This window comes from Haplochromis burtoni, unplaced genomic scaffold (assembly GCF_018398535.1).
Source record: "Haplochromis burtoni strain Fernald_Lab_line unplaced genomic scaffold, NCSU_Asbu1 Contig_126, whole genome shotgun sequence".
In the NCBI taxonomy this organism is placed as follows: Eukaryota; Metazoa; Chordata; class Actinopteri; order Cichliformes; family Cichlidae; genus Haplochromis; species Haplochromis burtoni.
Window position 1 is genome coordinate 1,367,810 of NW_024582487.1, and position 16,008 is coordinate 1,383,817.

Consider the following 16,008-nt stretch of genomic DNA (forward strand, 5'->3'; position numbering starts at 1 on the left):
AGATAGATAGATAGATAGATAGATAGATAGATAGATAGATAGATAGATAGATAGATAGATAGATAGATAGATAGATAGATAGATAGATAGATAGAACGGCCATGACAACCCTGAATTTTAATGCTAAAATCTACCAAAAATGAAAACTATTATTACGTTTTTAACAGATATACTCACTTCTGTCAAAAATTATTCTAACATCCAAGTAGATATTTTTATTCTGTGTTTAATTTATTTTGTTGGTTTGTTAAGGTTTTTCCATTTATTTTACAGACCAAAGTATCAACTGCAACGTTAATGATTTACTATTTCTTTCATAGAGGACCTTTGCTCTGTTACTGTCACACCTTGTATTATATGCTGCACAGTACAGGACTGAAATTTGGCAGACAACGCAAAAAGCACTAAGTCTCTGGGCTCTCAGTACAAAGAACTCATAGCAGAGAATTCGTTTCACAGCCATGGGGATATTAGATGTCTTTCTCCAATCGTTCAGTTCTGCTTTCTTGTTGGGGGCACTGACAGTTATCCTCCTTGTCTATTTCATCGTCACTCCAAGCTTCAATTCTCAAAAAAACCAAAAGGGTCCTCCAGGACCCAGACCACTTCCTGTGCTGGGGAACCTGCTGCAACTGGACCTGAAAGGACCTTACAAAACATTGCTGGAGGTAGGAAAGTAATTGAACTATGTTGCAGATACAGTTCTCCAGGCAGCTTTTTAGCTTTGGTTTCTTTGATGTGTGTGAAAATATGAAAATATTCTGTTCTTAGTTATCCAAGAAATATGGATCAGTCTTCACGGTCTATCTGGGACCTAAAAAGGTGGTGGTCCTAGCAGGATACAAGACAGTGAAGCAGGCACTTGTAGACTATGATGATGTGTTTGGAGACAGAAGCCCAACGAAACTTGCGCATGAATTAACCAAAGAGCATGGTAAAGGAATAATATTTTTTCTTAAAATCTTTTAGCTTTTTTTCTATTTTGGTACTGTCAAACTAAAATATGACCACTCTCAGGAGTTCTGTGGTCCAATGGTGACTCATGGAGAGAAATGAGACGCTTTGCATTGACTAAACTGAGAGACTTTGGAATGGGCAAGAGAGCATGTGAGGACAAAATAATTGAGGAATGTCAACATCTCATTGAAGTATTTAAGAAATTTAAAGGTAAAAAAACTATCACATTTGTTTGACCTGAATTGAATTAATGGTCCAATTACTTATACTGACTGTATGTGTTTGCTTTGCTACAGGAGAAGCGTTTGATACAACCCAATCAATTAACTGTGCAGTCTCTAATATTATCTGCTCCATCGTCTATGGCAGCAGATTTGAATATAATGATCCAGAGTTTACATCTTTGGTAGATCGAACAAACAGATTTGTCAGACTCGGTGGAAGTCCCTCAATACAGGTATTGATTCCTACTTTGTGACACTTATGGAGTTACAGATTTTTTCAAGGTACAACTCAATAACCTTTGTAAATGAAAAATGGTATTTTATGTACAGATGTATATTTGATGATTCACAGATGTATGAAATGTTTCCATCAATCCTGAAGTGGACTGCTGATAGGAACGAAGGGTTCAAACTGGCTGCTGCCAATAAAATGCAAAACCGTGCCTTCTTCCATCGTTTAAAAGAGACTCTGAACCCACAGATGTGCAGAGGCTTTGTAGACGCCTTTCTGGTCCGCAAAGAAAATCTTGAGGTTGGATTTTCTATTATCTTTCAACTTTGTGTTCAGGAATAAACAACTTAAGCTGATGGTGAAACTGTGCCTTATCCTGGTCAGCTATGGTTAAGACAAAACAACTGTGTTGCATCCTAATACCTTTATCACCCAGCAGATGTATGTGAACACTATTGATCATTTGTAATTCTTCTGGTGTATGTTACATCCTCGTTACTGTTCGGTGCCTTGACACTTCTTTTTCTACTGTCCAACCCCCATCCAACTTTGGGATTAGGATGATTTGAGTGACTTTGCTGTTAAATTTCTATGTGCAGGAATCTGGGATTACCAACAGTCACTTCCATGATGATAACCTTATGATGACAGTCATGAATCTGTTTGCTGCCGGCACTGAGACAACATCAACTACACTGAGATGGGGACTTCTGCTAATGGCCAAATATCCGAAGATACAGGGTGAGGAGCTCAAATAATCCATAACTTGAATACACTCTTTTACTGGAAATCACATGACACATGTCACAAGAGCAATATCACAATAAACATACATTTATCAAATATACTGGAGTGTTATTGTCAGTGTAACACAAGTGTAATGTGTCCACTGTTCTCGTTTAGACTACAGAGGATTCTAATAGGGATGAAATTCAATTACTGTTACTTTTATACTCTAGATGAGGTCCAGGAGGAGCTGAGGAGGGTCATAGGAGATCGACAGGTGCAGGTTGCTGACAGGAAAAACCTTCCCTTCACTGATGCCGTCATCCATGAGATACAGAGACTGAGCAGCATCGTCCCCACTGCACTTCCTCACAAAACCACCCGAGACATCACTTTTCAGGGACACTTTATTGAGAAGGTAAGACTAATTGTTATCTATTCAAATCTGTTCGGCATCAAGCCATGTTTTGAGATAATGTAACTACATCCTGGATTGTCCTGCATTAACTTTGAGTTGAAGTGCCAAAGTTGTAAAGCTACAAAAAACACAAATGCAGACAAAAAGACTAAAAATGAGTGGGAACAGTTGTTATCAGTTTACTGAGTGCACAAAACAGAAGCTTGATGCCATCTTGGACGGGCAATCACAGGAATACGGGAAAGTTTGAAACTGAATCCAAATCAAAAGTTTGTGCTGTTTTTATGTGTTGTCTTAGTACGTTTTGTACTTTGTGCATCTCTGAAATCAGCTGTTATCTGCAGGGAACCACAGTGTTTCCTCTCTTGACATCTGTCCTGCATGATCCAAGTGAGTGGGAGAGGCCTCACAGCTTTTATCCTGCTCATTTCTTGGACGAAGACAAAAAGTTTGTCAAGCGAGATGCCTTCATTCCATTTTTCTGCAGGTTTGTGAGCTCAGCCATTACCACTGAGGTACATCTCTTCACAGGACAGTTGATTATTATTCATCTCTTGCAGGTCGCAGGATTTGCCTCGGAGAGAGTCTGGCCAGGATGGAGCTCTTCCTCTTCTTCACCACCCTCCTGCAGCATTTTCGTTTCACTCCTGCACCTGGAGTTTCAGAGGATGAATTGGATCTGACTCCAGTTGTGAGCATTACTCTCAGCCCTTCACCTCACAAATTATGTGCTGTTTCCCAAATGTGAGGAGGAGATGGTCTTTATAAGCTTTTGTTGTCCTGTGAAAAGGCTCCAGTCAATTTTTAGCAGAATATTTTCTTGTGTCCTTAATCATTATTAGTCCTTTATTTATCCAGGTAAAAAAAATCTCATTGAGATTAAAAATCTAATTTCCAAGAGAGACCTGGCATCATGGCAACAATTTCAGACTCACTGACATGATTTACAAAATGTTTAGTTCAATTGTTCCTTTAGTTTCAAGGTGATTTTATTAGCCCCATCTCATGTAGGTAAAGGTTGCCTGTTGGCTTTAAAGTAGTCTCTGACAATAAAGACAGAATATTTTGATTACTTAAAAATGCTACACCACCCATGTATCGCTCTCTCGCTTGCTCATAAAGATGTAAGATGTTAAACATTTTCCTCCACAATAAAGATCAAATGCTGCATCAGTGCATGTCATGCTCATTACTGCCCCTCAAGAAAGAAGACACCCTCAGTTTTCTTAGTAAGTACCGCCATGCCACGCCCCCTGGTGGTTGGAGAAGTTTACAGATGGGTTGACAACACATTATTGTTACATTGTTGGTCTTCCATGTGACCTCTTTAGAGAGAAGAAGAATGTCTGAAAGGGACTGAAATATATATCAAAGTTTATTTGTATAGATGAATTGTTTTTTCATAATTTTGGGGGGCTAATTGATGGTTACCAGACTCTTTGGGCCATTTTCTATCTGTCCGCTTCACTTTTTCATTTAGTGATAAGAAAAACTAATGACCATCACTTGTAGCTGTCTAAGTCACCCACAATTAAAGTGTATTCAGTTCATCTTGACGCAGTTTTTTCAGCGGGAGAAGCATTTCATCCAAGTGACTTCTTCAGTCTTAGCTGAATGCAGGTTTCTCCAACCTTATTGCTTCTCTTAGATATTGCCACTTTATTTACCTGCTGCCCTTGTTGTTAGGAAACCTGCTTTGCTACCCAGTCACTTTGGCCAAAACTGCTTGGTTACCCGTTTTATCCTACACTCAGCTAGGTTGGATAAAAAGTTATTTACCGTACTTTCTGATTTATGACATACTTCCAGTTTGGCAGTCTTATAGAAAAGCATAAAATATAAATGCTCTTTACATTTATCATATATTCAACTCTAAAAGTCAATACAAAAAAATGAGCTTCAGTTTCAAATAATGTTAAAATATAGTAAAAAAAAAATGCTGCACTTTAAAGTTTTTACACAAATAACTGTGTTGATATCAGGTACACACATATATACATGTTTTATTTATTTTATTTTTTTTCATCCTGAAAATATAATATTGACACAGACCAAAGTACTAACTGCAACATTAATCATTTACTCATTCATAACCACAGAACACTGTTTGCACTGTTTATCTCTGTGCAGTCTCTTTCACAGTCACTGAGTTTTCAGTGCAAGTAACAGAGTGCATATTTTACTTGAAAACCATGGGGATATTAAATGTTTTTCTTCAGGCCTTCAGTTCTACCTTCTTGTTGGGGGCTCTGACAGTCCTCCTCCTCATCTATTTAATCTCCTCTGCTAGCTTCTGTACCCAGGATCCCCCAGGACCCAGACCACTTCCCTTGTTTGGGAACTTGCTTCAGATGAACCTGAAAAGACCCTACAAAACATTATTGGAGGTGAGGTAAAGCTATTGGGCTGCTTTTCTTTTAGGCTGACTTATAAATTCAGCTTTCCATGCAGCTCTTACAACTTCCAGGGTCTCTCTAATGTGTGTCAAAATATCAACATATTCTGCCCTTCTTAGCTGTCCAAGAAATATGGATCAGTCTTCACTGTCTATCTTGGACCCCAAAAAGTGGTGGTGCTGGCAGGATACAAGACAGTGAAGCAGGCACTTGTTGACTATGATGAAGTGTTTGGAGACAGAGATCCAATTCTAATTGTGCATCAAATGAACCATGGAAATGGTAAAAAAAATAAATAAATAAATAAATAAAATAAAAAATGGGCATAACCACATTATGTGTCTTAAATTATTATTATTTAAACTCTATACACACTTCATTACAGGGGTTGTGTGGTCCAACAGTGATTGATGGAAGGAAATGAGGCGCTTTGCACTGACTAACCTGAGAGACTTTGGGATGGGCAAGAGAGCATGTGAGGACAAAATAATTGAAGAATGTCAATACCTCATTGAAGTTTTTAAGAAATTCAAAGGTAAGATTTGTTTATGTTAAAAAAAATTAATGAAGGTTGATGAAGATTAATTTGACTGTTATTTGTTTTTCACTCCTTTCATTTGTCTTGTCACAGGAGAAGCTTTTGATACAAACCAAAGATTATCATATGCAGTCTCTAATATTATCTGCTCCATTGTCTATGGAAGCAGATTTGAATATAATGATCCAGAGTTTACATCTCTGGTAGATTGAATGAGCAGAGGTGCTAAACTTTTGGGTTCTCCTTCAGTACAGGTAATTTCTACAGTTACTTTCATAAGCACATAAAGCATCAGTTGTTGCAAATAACAAAATATTATTCTAGTTACTGATGGTTATATAATTTTTGACAGATGTACAACATGTGTCCAGCGCTGTTGAGTTGGATTGGTGCCAGGAAGGAACTGCTCGAAATGTCTGCTACCAGTAGCAAACAAAACCTTGCCATCTTCAGTCGTTTAAAAGAGATTCTGAACCCACAGATGTGCAGAGGCTTTGTGGATGCCTTTCTGCTCCGCAAGCAAACTCTGGAGGTTGGCATCTCTGTCACTTGTCAAGTTTGTAGTCTGAAATTATTAACTGAAGCTCAGGGTGAAGCTGTGCACATTCCTGCTTAACTAAACAAATATGCTGTGTCCTAGTAAGAAAAAAGTACGCATTTTGTCAGTTTTAAGGGAATTAGATTTACTGGCATTTTATTGTTGCATGTCTGAAGGAATCTGGGATTACCAACAGTCATTTCCATGATGATAACCTTTTGATGACAGTAATGAACTGAGACAACATCAACTACACTGAGATGGGGACTTCTGCTTATGGCCAAATATCCAAAGATTCAGGGTGAGGAGCCTAAATATTAACTTCAATGTGCTAATGAAATCAAATCACTGTCACAAAAACAAAATCAAATAAATAATGTCACCTTCATTTATAGCCGCGTGAAAAATCAAGTTTTCAAAGTATTCTATTTTTAGTCCTGTGAAACACAAATTATTCCCTCCATGGGATTTAGGAGTAGCAGCCAATCAATAAGGTGCTAATCAAAAGCACGATTAGTTGATCATTAGCAAGTGTGAGCAACTGCAGACAGATTTTTTATAGTTTGTTAGACTGAAGCCTTCAGGTGTGGACTAACACACACCTGAGGGCTTCATTCTTCCCTGGAGTGGAAGTCCCAGTAAATGCACCCCAAATTCAAAACCAGTTTATTCTAGTACAATTCTGCAGTTCTACAATTAGAAAAAAGTCAGAACAGGTACGGCTTGTTTAAAATAGTTGCCAAAAGAAAGCACAGACTTCTGAGACAACATCCTGTTGACTGACAAGACAAAACTAGAAATGTTTTATCATAATGCAAAAGTACCACATCAAGCACAAATCCAACACAGTATGTCAGCACAAACACCTCAGACAAACTCACACACAGTGCTAAAGGAGTGATGATTTGCAGTTGATTTTTCCAGTCACAGGACTTGGGTACCTTGGGTAACTCCTCTGTAATGATCATAAGTATTTTATAGCAAATGTCAGAGGATCTGTCCCAGATTGGCCTAAACTGGGCTCTCCAAAGAAAGAGTAAATCTCCAAAAGAATGGCTAAAAAAGATAACAATCAAGGTGCTGCAATGGCCCAGTCGAAGTCCAGACATAAACTCAAATGAAATGCCGTGACAAGACATTAACAGAGCCATGCCTGACTGAATGTCTGCAAACCTCAATGAACTAAAGCAGCACTGTAAAGAAGAGTGGGCCAAAATTTCTCTACACCAATGTGAGAGACTGATAAAATAATTAAAAAAGAACTATTACTTCAACTGGCGTGCACTTAATTTTTTTTACAAGATTGCATAGATTTCTGTGAAAACACTGTAAAATGGAGTGTTTGAGTGATTCTAATAGGGATGAAATTTAATTATTGTTACTTTTATACACCAGATGAGGTCCAGGAGGAGCTGACGAGAGTCATAGGAGACCGACAGGTGCAGGTTGCAGACAGGAAAAGCCTGCCCTTCACTGACACCGTCATCCATGAGACACAGAGACTGATTAGCATTGTTCCCACTGGAATTCCTCACAAAACCACCCAAGACATCATTTTTCAGGGTCACTCTATCAAGAAGGTAAGACTGCATAACACACCTACCGCTTTTAAAAAACCTGGCCTGCACTAAGCCATCAAGTGCAACAAAATACAACTGCATTGTGGATTGTTTTTTTATGATAATTATGTGTAAAGGGTGATGGTTTGGTAGTGCAGGTAGGAAAACATAAATGCAGATAAAATACATGTAAATACAAGGTGGAGAAAGGTTTTAGCAGCCTGTGTATTGTAATTTGTGCAGGGAACCACGGTGTTTCCTCTCTTGACATCTGTCCTGCATGATCCCAAGGAGTAGGAGAGACCACACAGCTTTTATCCTGCTCACTTCCTGGACAACGAGAAAAAGTCTGTTAAGCGAGATGCCTTCATTCCATTTTCTGCAGGTTTGTGAGCTCAGCCATCACTGTTTAGGTTACATCTGCTGACAGGACAGCTGAAGTTATTCTTCAATTGTCTCTTACAGGTCGCAGGGTTTACCTCGGAGAGAGTCTGGCCAGGATGGAGCTCTTCCTCTTCTTCACCACTCTCCTTCAGCATTTTCGTTTCACCCCTGCACCTGGAGTTTCAGAGGATGAATTAGATCTGACTCCAGCTGTGGGTTTTACTCTCAGCCCTTTTCCTCATAAACTGCGAGCTATTTCCCGTATGTAAGGAAACTGTATTTGAACGCTGAACCAGTCTTCTCTGAATCACGTTATTATTTCATGACGTACAAGTAATCGTAATAGATTCTGGAAAAAAAATGGATTAGGTAAAGGCTTCTTTGGAAATTTAAGAGTTTGCAAACCAGAACTGACCTCTGGGCCATAGGTTTGATATCGATCCTTTAAATTTAAGCTTTTTGTACAGCTCCATCACATGAATGTAAGGCTACGTTCACATTGCAGGCGAAAGTGCATGAAATGCGACTTTTTTGACCCTATGCAACCCATATACGATCATGGTATGACAGTTTGAACAGCACAAATCTGATATTTTCAAATCCGACCTGGGTCACTTTCGTATGCGCATGTGGGCCGCTTTGAGGGTTCACACTAGAGCGCGTTTGCTGTCACATTTTATTTGTAGTGTGAACAAGCAGACAAAAAAAATCTGATTTGATCAAAAAATCGGTATTGAGCATTAAGACCTGCAGTTTGAACATAGCCTAAGTGAGCATTTTCTCCTGGAAATGGAGTCTCCAATTAGTTTTTTCATAAGTTGGTTGATTGTTTTGCTCAACATGTTCACTGTAACTTAAAAATGTTGCACAAGCACATGTTAATCTCTCTCTTGTTCATGAAGACTTAATATTTTCTTCATTTTCTCCACAATAAAGTTGAAATATTAAAATGAATACACCTCACACATCATTTCCTTCCTCACTCCACCAGTCTTCTCAGCAAGTCTTCTAAGTGTCTATGTTTGACCAGCTGGAATATAAAACACAAAGAACTTTCATACAGACCTGTTTCCCATTTAATCTTTAATGTAATTGTAATGCTACTGGCCCTCTGATGATTTTCCTTATATGTCAAAATGGAGTCTTTTTATGAGTAAATCAAGCCAAATAGGTGTGGAATAATTTTACACTATTCTACAATCCATCATGTTTAGGGAGTCAGTACTATATGGGAGGCGACATCCATATAGTCTTGAGCCACCTCTGATTTCTGTATATTTTGCTTCCAAAAAGCAACACTTTCTTGTCTTGTCAAAAGTGCTCCTTAGCAATAGTGCAGAGAGATGGCTAGACCTTCAGTTCATTCATCTGGTGTTTGCTGAAGTGGCATCAGACGTGCTGCCAGTGGAAGGTGGTTGTCAAGAAGCCATTCTTATAAAAGAGAAAACGACTAAGGTGTGCCAAATTGTTTGTGTGCTGTAACAAACAATTTGTCCATAAGGTGGAGTTCTAAGTCAAGTTATGTTACTACTGCAAATGTAGCAGCCCATTATTCATATTGCTGCGTCGAGTGCCACAAAAATATCACACATAATATGACAATTTTTATTAAAAAAACAAAACAACAGGTCCTGTATATTATTGTGCCACACATCTAATGCTAGGTGGGAGGTTTTCACGTGTCTACTTTGTTTCTAGTATGTTTCACATATAATTGTAACATCAGTAAAAAATAATAATATTTTTTTTGTTATTTAAAAAAATGCATTCATTATTGACAGTTCGAAATCACAATAAAACTGATAACTCTATATTATGGGATGTGTGTGGTTATAAATTTATGCCATTAGAATAATTTGACTGTAGTCTATCTATTTGCTTAGGTTTCTTCCAATGTATTTAAACTCATTCTTACTAAGAAAAAGCGTCCAGCCCCTAAAACAATATATTCCAAATCAACAGTTATAACAAGTGGAAGAAAATCCAATTTGTTGCAGATCTATCACTTGTTGACCTCTTCGTCCATCAAAATTAACCAATCAGAGGGCACCACCCGATCCAAAAAAGGTAGCGAATACTCTCTGACCCGCCTCTCTTTGTTAGCTCGACCAATGAGAAGCTGTTGAGCAGTGGCAACCGTAGGGGATACGAGCAACGGACAGATACGGGAGAACAGTGGCCGCTAGTAGGACCGTTTTATCCCCAATGATTTAATCACATGAGAGGGTAAAGAAGCGTTTTTATCACCATGAAATTGGATTTTCTGAGGAGGTAGCTGATATCGAGGCTCCTTGCAGGCTGCTGACAGAGAGAAATGCAGAGACGAGGTAATTTCCCCGTATTGTGGTGGTGGGAGGCAACGGCCCCCGCAGTGTTCCGAGATACAGCGGCAAAGCTAGCAAAAACAGTAGAGGGGAACTTCCTGGACGGCGCTATCAAAATAAAAACATATCCACAGACAAATGATTTGTTTCGTTACGGTTCTGTGCGTAATTACTTTTAACACGTTTTAGAAGCCTTACAGGCAAGCAAATGATGGAGTTGTGAGTGTTCTCTGGTGATTCGCAGTAATCAGTTGTTATGAACGATTGACCAACGTACTGATTTTATTTTGAAAGGAATCGCGCTCTAATTCCTTCTTAGCAAATGTTAGCTTGTGCTAGCTTGACATATAGCAGAAGAGGTGAAGTTACAAAGCCTTGAACCAAAACAAGACTTTAAAGCCTGTGGTGGACAACGCCGCTTTGTTATGAATGGAACGCACCTCGCCTTGGTGACTGATTTTCAGATCTAATGCCTTTTCAACCGGGAGTCCGATTGTTTATGTGAAATAGAAGCCTTCCTGGAAAACACAATACGGTCAGGATGATAACGGTTGGGATATTTCAGCTGATTCAATCAAAAGAAAAACTTAAGTCGACATTAAGTTGCCTTTGCTCTGTTAAGTTACACTTTAGTGAGATTTAATCAATTCATTCCGCAGATTGCTATATTGTGTCGTTGCAAAATAAATACTGTGTATTTCATACTCATGAGTTTTTATGACTGCTAATGTTGATTTTTAATGCTCGGAGGGTTTTTTTTATCAGCTGTTGAGCTACTCTGGAATCAGAAGTTATTATTTATGCATATATTGTTTTTGGTACATTTATTGTCGACTGTTGCTGCATTTTTGGCTTCTTTATCACAATCACCCCTTTTCCTAAATACGGATAACGTTGATTTTTTTTTTTTTTGTAACAATTCAGTGGAAAGTACCTGAAAAAATCCCCACTGTGTTATACAAACACTTTTTGTAGTGATCCTTGCTGTGCAGTCATGTACACGTACTGTCGTTTTAAAAAGCATATTTGAGTTAATGCGTTTTCTTTTTCTTTTTTTCCCCCATTACCACGTTAGACCTTGAAGATCAACATGTGCTTTGCACTGCTCACTAACAAAAAGAAGCTCTTGTAGCTGGAGGAAGATTGCCTGCCCTAACTTTTCCTCCTCCTCCTCTACTTCTTCCTGGGGCCAATGACTGGACCCAACTCCCCAAACCGGACTGGCACCTCTACAGCCAAGCTGAGCAGGCATGGCCGGTCCAAGAGCACCAGCTCGCACTGTCTCCTCCGCTGCAGCACCCAGGAGTCCTCCTCTTTGTCTCCCCCAAAGAACAGCTCGAGATCCCCCGAGGAGGAAGAGGAGAAGGATGGAGGGGTTCTTTTCTACGTTAATCGATCTGGTTTTCCTATCGAGAGTGTCACCTGGGAGAGGATGTGGTCCCATGTGGCGGCCGTGCACCCTGACGGACAGGAGATGGTGGACAGGATACGAAATGCTGCATACCTTCCCAAGGTAAGCCAGCTGGCCAAGGGACTGGGCCATCTCTCAGTGCTTTTAAATTCTCTACTGCAACAAATGTCTTTATTAATTAAACTAGATGTTATGCTTAGACATCTGTTGGTTTGTTTTGATTTGTTACTATCGTTTATGTGTTACAGAAGTGCATGCCATTTTTACTCACCACAGTAGTAAGGTTGGAATTGTTTTTACCTTGTGTGTGTGCATGTCCTACAAAAGCAGGTGTTTGTATGTCTGCCTTTCAACACGAAAGGGTTCAGATATGCATCTTACATCAAAATGAAGGCCAAGTTTGATCATGATTTGAGAAGTAACTTGCTCTGAGACAGGTGTGATCCTAGTGCTTTATGGACTCTAGTTTTTTATTATTTCATTACACTTAGATGGAGTTTATGGCAGCATTTTGGTGTTCACTGCACCCCAGTTTTTCTTTTGCCTGAAGCAACTATGATAGACTCCAGCATAAACCTGGTTGCAAAAGAAAACCTGGTTGGCATAGCACAAGACAGTTGAACTATTTTGTCTAATTTTCCTGCTAATTTTCCTTCTTTCTCATAACACCATAGCGTAATATTTCTCAGTTGAGCCAGAGGGCTTTTCAAATGGCATCACTGTGTGTAGTAGTAAAAATATGACAGTTAGATGTGCACCAAGGTTTCTTCACTGTTAATGGACTTTTTGTGAAGGGTTTCACTGAGCCCTCTGAGGTTCCTTGAATCTTCTCATCTCAAAGAAATTCAAAGATCTTCTGAATGTGCTGAATGTACTAGGCTGTCTAGTTTGTAGGGACTATATGATTGCCTGGGTTAGAGATGGGTATGTGGAATAGCCATGTTGGGACATAACTCTGTCCTTACATAACATACTTGGCTGCCACAAGATATATTAAATCATCAAGAGCTTTTTGAACGAACAGATGGATTTTAAAAGCATTATATATAGTATATATTCTATATTATATCCTATCTTGCAATGCACTTACTCGTCATTTTTATTATTGATTAGTATGCTTGGTATTTCCTTAATGAATCAAAGTGAAGCTTTTTAATTGTTTTTCACTTTCTGTCTTGTATGACATGAAATCCTCACGTCTGATTAGCTAAAACACATTTTAATTCTCACATATCCTATCTATAACCAGGCGCATCACTGAGTATAAACTGTTATTCACAGATTCAGTGATTAAAGTTGACTACATTTAATTGACTAATTGTTGCAGTTAGATGAATCTACACTTGTATGGATCATTTGTTAACATTTCAAAGAAATTTTTTTTAATAAATATATGTATCTGAGTCACTGCATTATAAAAAATACTGTTATCTAGCTGTGTTATCCTTCCTGTTGCTGTGACTGTTCCAACTTTAATGAGGAATTTATGTTTTTATAATGTTAGTCAGATAGTGTATCTCCAAGTCGTTGGCATAATGGTCGCCTTAGGTGTTGATGTCAGCCTGTTTTCACAGTCTGTTGTTTCTCGGATACACACTCTCAGGTGTACACACAGACAAATGCATGGCATTACCATGACAACAGTAGTGCTAAATTGAGCCACCATACCTGTCAGTTGAAATTAGTTCTGCATTTTGGATTTGTCACATTGTGTGGGACTCTGTGTCACTTCTGAAACGCACACACACACACACACACACACACACACACACACACACACACACACACACACACACAGACGGACAAAATGGTGGTGGCTAACCAACCGGACATAGTGGTGGTAGACAAACAGAAGAAGACGGCCGTAGTGATCGATGTAGCGGTTCCGAATGACAGCAACATCAGGAAGAAGGAACACGAGAAGCTCGAGAAATACCAAGGGCTCAGAGAAGAGCTCGAGAGGATGTGGAGGGTGAAGGTGACGGTGGTCCCCGTGGTAATCGGAGCACTAGGTGCGGTGACTCCCAAGCTAGGCGAGTGGCTCCAGCAGATCCCGGGAACAACACGGAGATCTCTGTCCAGAAGAGCGCAGTCCTGGGAACAGCTAAGATACTGCGCAGGACCCTCAAGCTCCCAGGCCTCTGGTAGAGGACCCGAGCTTGAAGGATTGAAACCGCCCACAGGGGCGGTGGGGTTTATTTATATATATATATATATATATATATACAATATATACAACATATACATATACCAAATATATATATATATATATATAAAAATCAAATATATAAACATATATATACATACAATAACATACATACATACATACATACATACATACATACATACATACATACATACATACATACATACATATTTATAAGTATATACAAACACATATTTATCTTTGTCTGTTGCTTCTGAGGCCCCTCAGCCCAGATTTTCCTCATAGTTTCCCGTCAGTGATTTGGATGAATGCTTGTTGTTTTGCAGGCAGAGGTGAAGGGAATCCGGTTGTTGTTTGGCTCTGCTAATTGGCCATGTGGTCATTAGTGACCTGGTTGGATAGCAATGCCAAACTCACTTACTGTGTTCCAGATACAAGGACAGCATCAGGTTGTGTGTGCACACAAACACACTAAACTGTGCCTTGTATATGTAGAAGTATCTACTTTTGGACAGATTTAGCGTTGCATATTGTAAGACACACTACAACTTGCAGTCTTCAGTGAAGCAATAATTAATACGAAGAAAATGTAAACACATTTTTATGTAAACAATTAGTCTACTTTTTAAAACCTTCAAATTGATGTTTTTTTTTCTTCAGTGTGTCTAATCTAGACTTGCATACATTATGAATCAAGTCTCACAAATAACCTGTTAAATAAAACTGTTTAAAAGTCCGCTGTGTTGGACTACAACTCATAGTCTGTGTTCTTAGTCAACTCGGTGTCATAGCCCATGAACATGATTCCACTTCAAAGGTGGAGTTGGAATCTGTCCCGCCGCAGGTCAAGATCAGACCACCAAAGTCACTAGTGATTCTAAGCGTTATTGAGAGCTTGGGCAAAAATTCACAGGGGGTCACCTTTAACCAGGGATCAGTACCGTTATGTTGCAAAATTGGCTTAACTCAATTCAATCTCATAACAGCCAACAGAGTTCCTCTGCTAGCTAAGTTAACCAATGTACTAATATGACGTTGAGTAATGCTAAGAATCACCACTTAAATCTGATTTACAAATATAATAAAAAAAAACATCAGCTGTGTAAGTTATACTTCATCTACCATTTTTGTTATTTGTTTCCATGGATTTCGATTCCTATCTCTGTCTATTGTAATGTCTTGTGTTGGTGCTTTATGCAGGTATCTCCATTGTCAGTTGGTTTCCATTGTAACTTTGTTGATATGTAACCTGGCCCCGTGGGGCGACCGTGGCTCAGGGGATTGGGAAGCTCATCTCTAACCGGAAGGTTGCTGCTTCGATCCCCCTGCTCTCTCTGTCCTGGTCGTTGTGTCCTTGTGCAAGACACTTTACCCTACCGCCTACTGGTGTTGGCCAGAGGGGCCGATGGCGCGATATGGCAGCCTCGCTTCTGTCGGTCTGCCCCAGGGCAGCTGTGGCTACAACTGTGGTTTGCCTGCATCAGTGTGTGAATGTGAGAGTGAATGAATAGTGGGATTGTAAAGCGCTTTAGGTGCCTTGAAAAGCACTATATAAATGCAATCCATTATTGTAACCTGATACTCCTTCTAGTATGTGTATGTGTGTGTGTGTCTATAAGGTGTAAAACGGGTGGTTACCACAGATACAGTCACAACTAACCAAGGTGGGTTAACTGTGCTTTGAGGTGGGGAAAGAGAACAAGGAGAAGACATGAGAATGAAAATGGTTTTGCTTCCCTAATAGGACCGACAGTGAAAACCAAAAATGTTTAATTAACTTATTAATTAGCATATTATCGTCATATAGTGTAATCTGAATTTGGTAGTCTCTGTTAATGTGACATTTCTAACAGCTGCTGTTTATAAAATGTAAATTTATAATTTATATAAATTTACATTTTATAAACCATTTGTCGTATGACAGTAAGACAAATGGTGAGAAGAACATCATTAGCCACGATATAACTTTGTAAAGATAGTGCAACATGTGGTAGCTTGACATGCTTTTTAAAATATAGGTCAGTATTACAGTCTATGACCAGAATCCTTGTCACCATTCTCTGTGTCCTAACACCATACCACAGCACCCAAATAATCCCTCTAATACAATCTGGGTGGTGGATAATCTCTGAAT

The 16,008-nt window shown here is 39.1% G+C and overlaps 2 protein-coding genes and 1 pseudogene across 6 annotated transcripts in view; all 3 read left to right on the forward strand.

The window, feature by feature from the left end:
• The first annotated feature begins 341 nt into the window (after positions 1–341).
• LOC102309118 (cytochrome P450 2K1) lies at positions 342–3,730 on the forward strand. Its single transcript, XM_005929911.2, has 9 exons — positions 342–668; positions 772–934; positions 1,018–1,167; positions 1,254–1,414; positions 1,534–1,713; positions 2,013–2,154; positions 2,373–2,557; positions 2,902–3,044; positions 3,118–3,730. The coding sequence occupies exons 1-9, from the start codon at positions 462–464 to the stop codon at positions 3,227–3,229; spliced, it is 1,443 nt and encodes a 480-aa protein (XP_005929973.1). The 5' UTR covers positions 342–461; the 3' UTR covers positions 3,230–3,730.
• Positions 3,731–4,712: 982 nt separating this feature from the next.
• On the forward strand, positions 4,713–8,570 carry LOC102308813 (annotated as a pseudogene).
• A 1,521-nt stretch (positions 8,571–10,091) lies between these two features.
• vash2 (vasohibin 2) overlaps positions 10,092–16,008 on the forward strand; it is a 35,987-nt gene continuing 30,070 nt past the window's right edge. For 2 of the 5 annotated variants that reach the window (XM_005929915.3, XM_042224039.1), the window contains exons 1-2: positions 10,092–10,299; positions 11,372–11,809. In XM_005929915.3, coding sequence (XP_005929977.1) covers positions 11,489–11,809 — 321 coding nt within the window. In that variant the 5' untranslated portion in view covers positions 10,092–10,299; positions 11,372–11,488. Of the gene's footprint in view, positions 10,300–10,328; positions 10,847–11,371; positions 11,810–16,008 lie in introns of those variants that run through there. The other 3 variants (XM_042224036.1, XM_042224038.1, XM_042224037.1) reach the window with 3 other exon arrangements.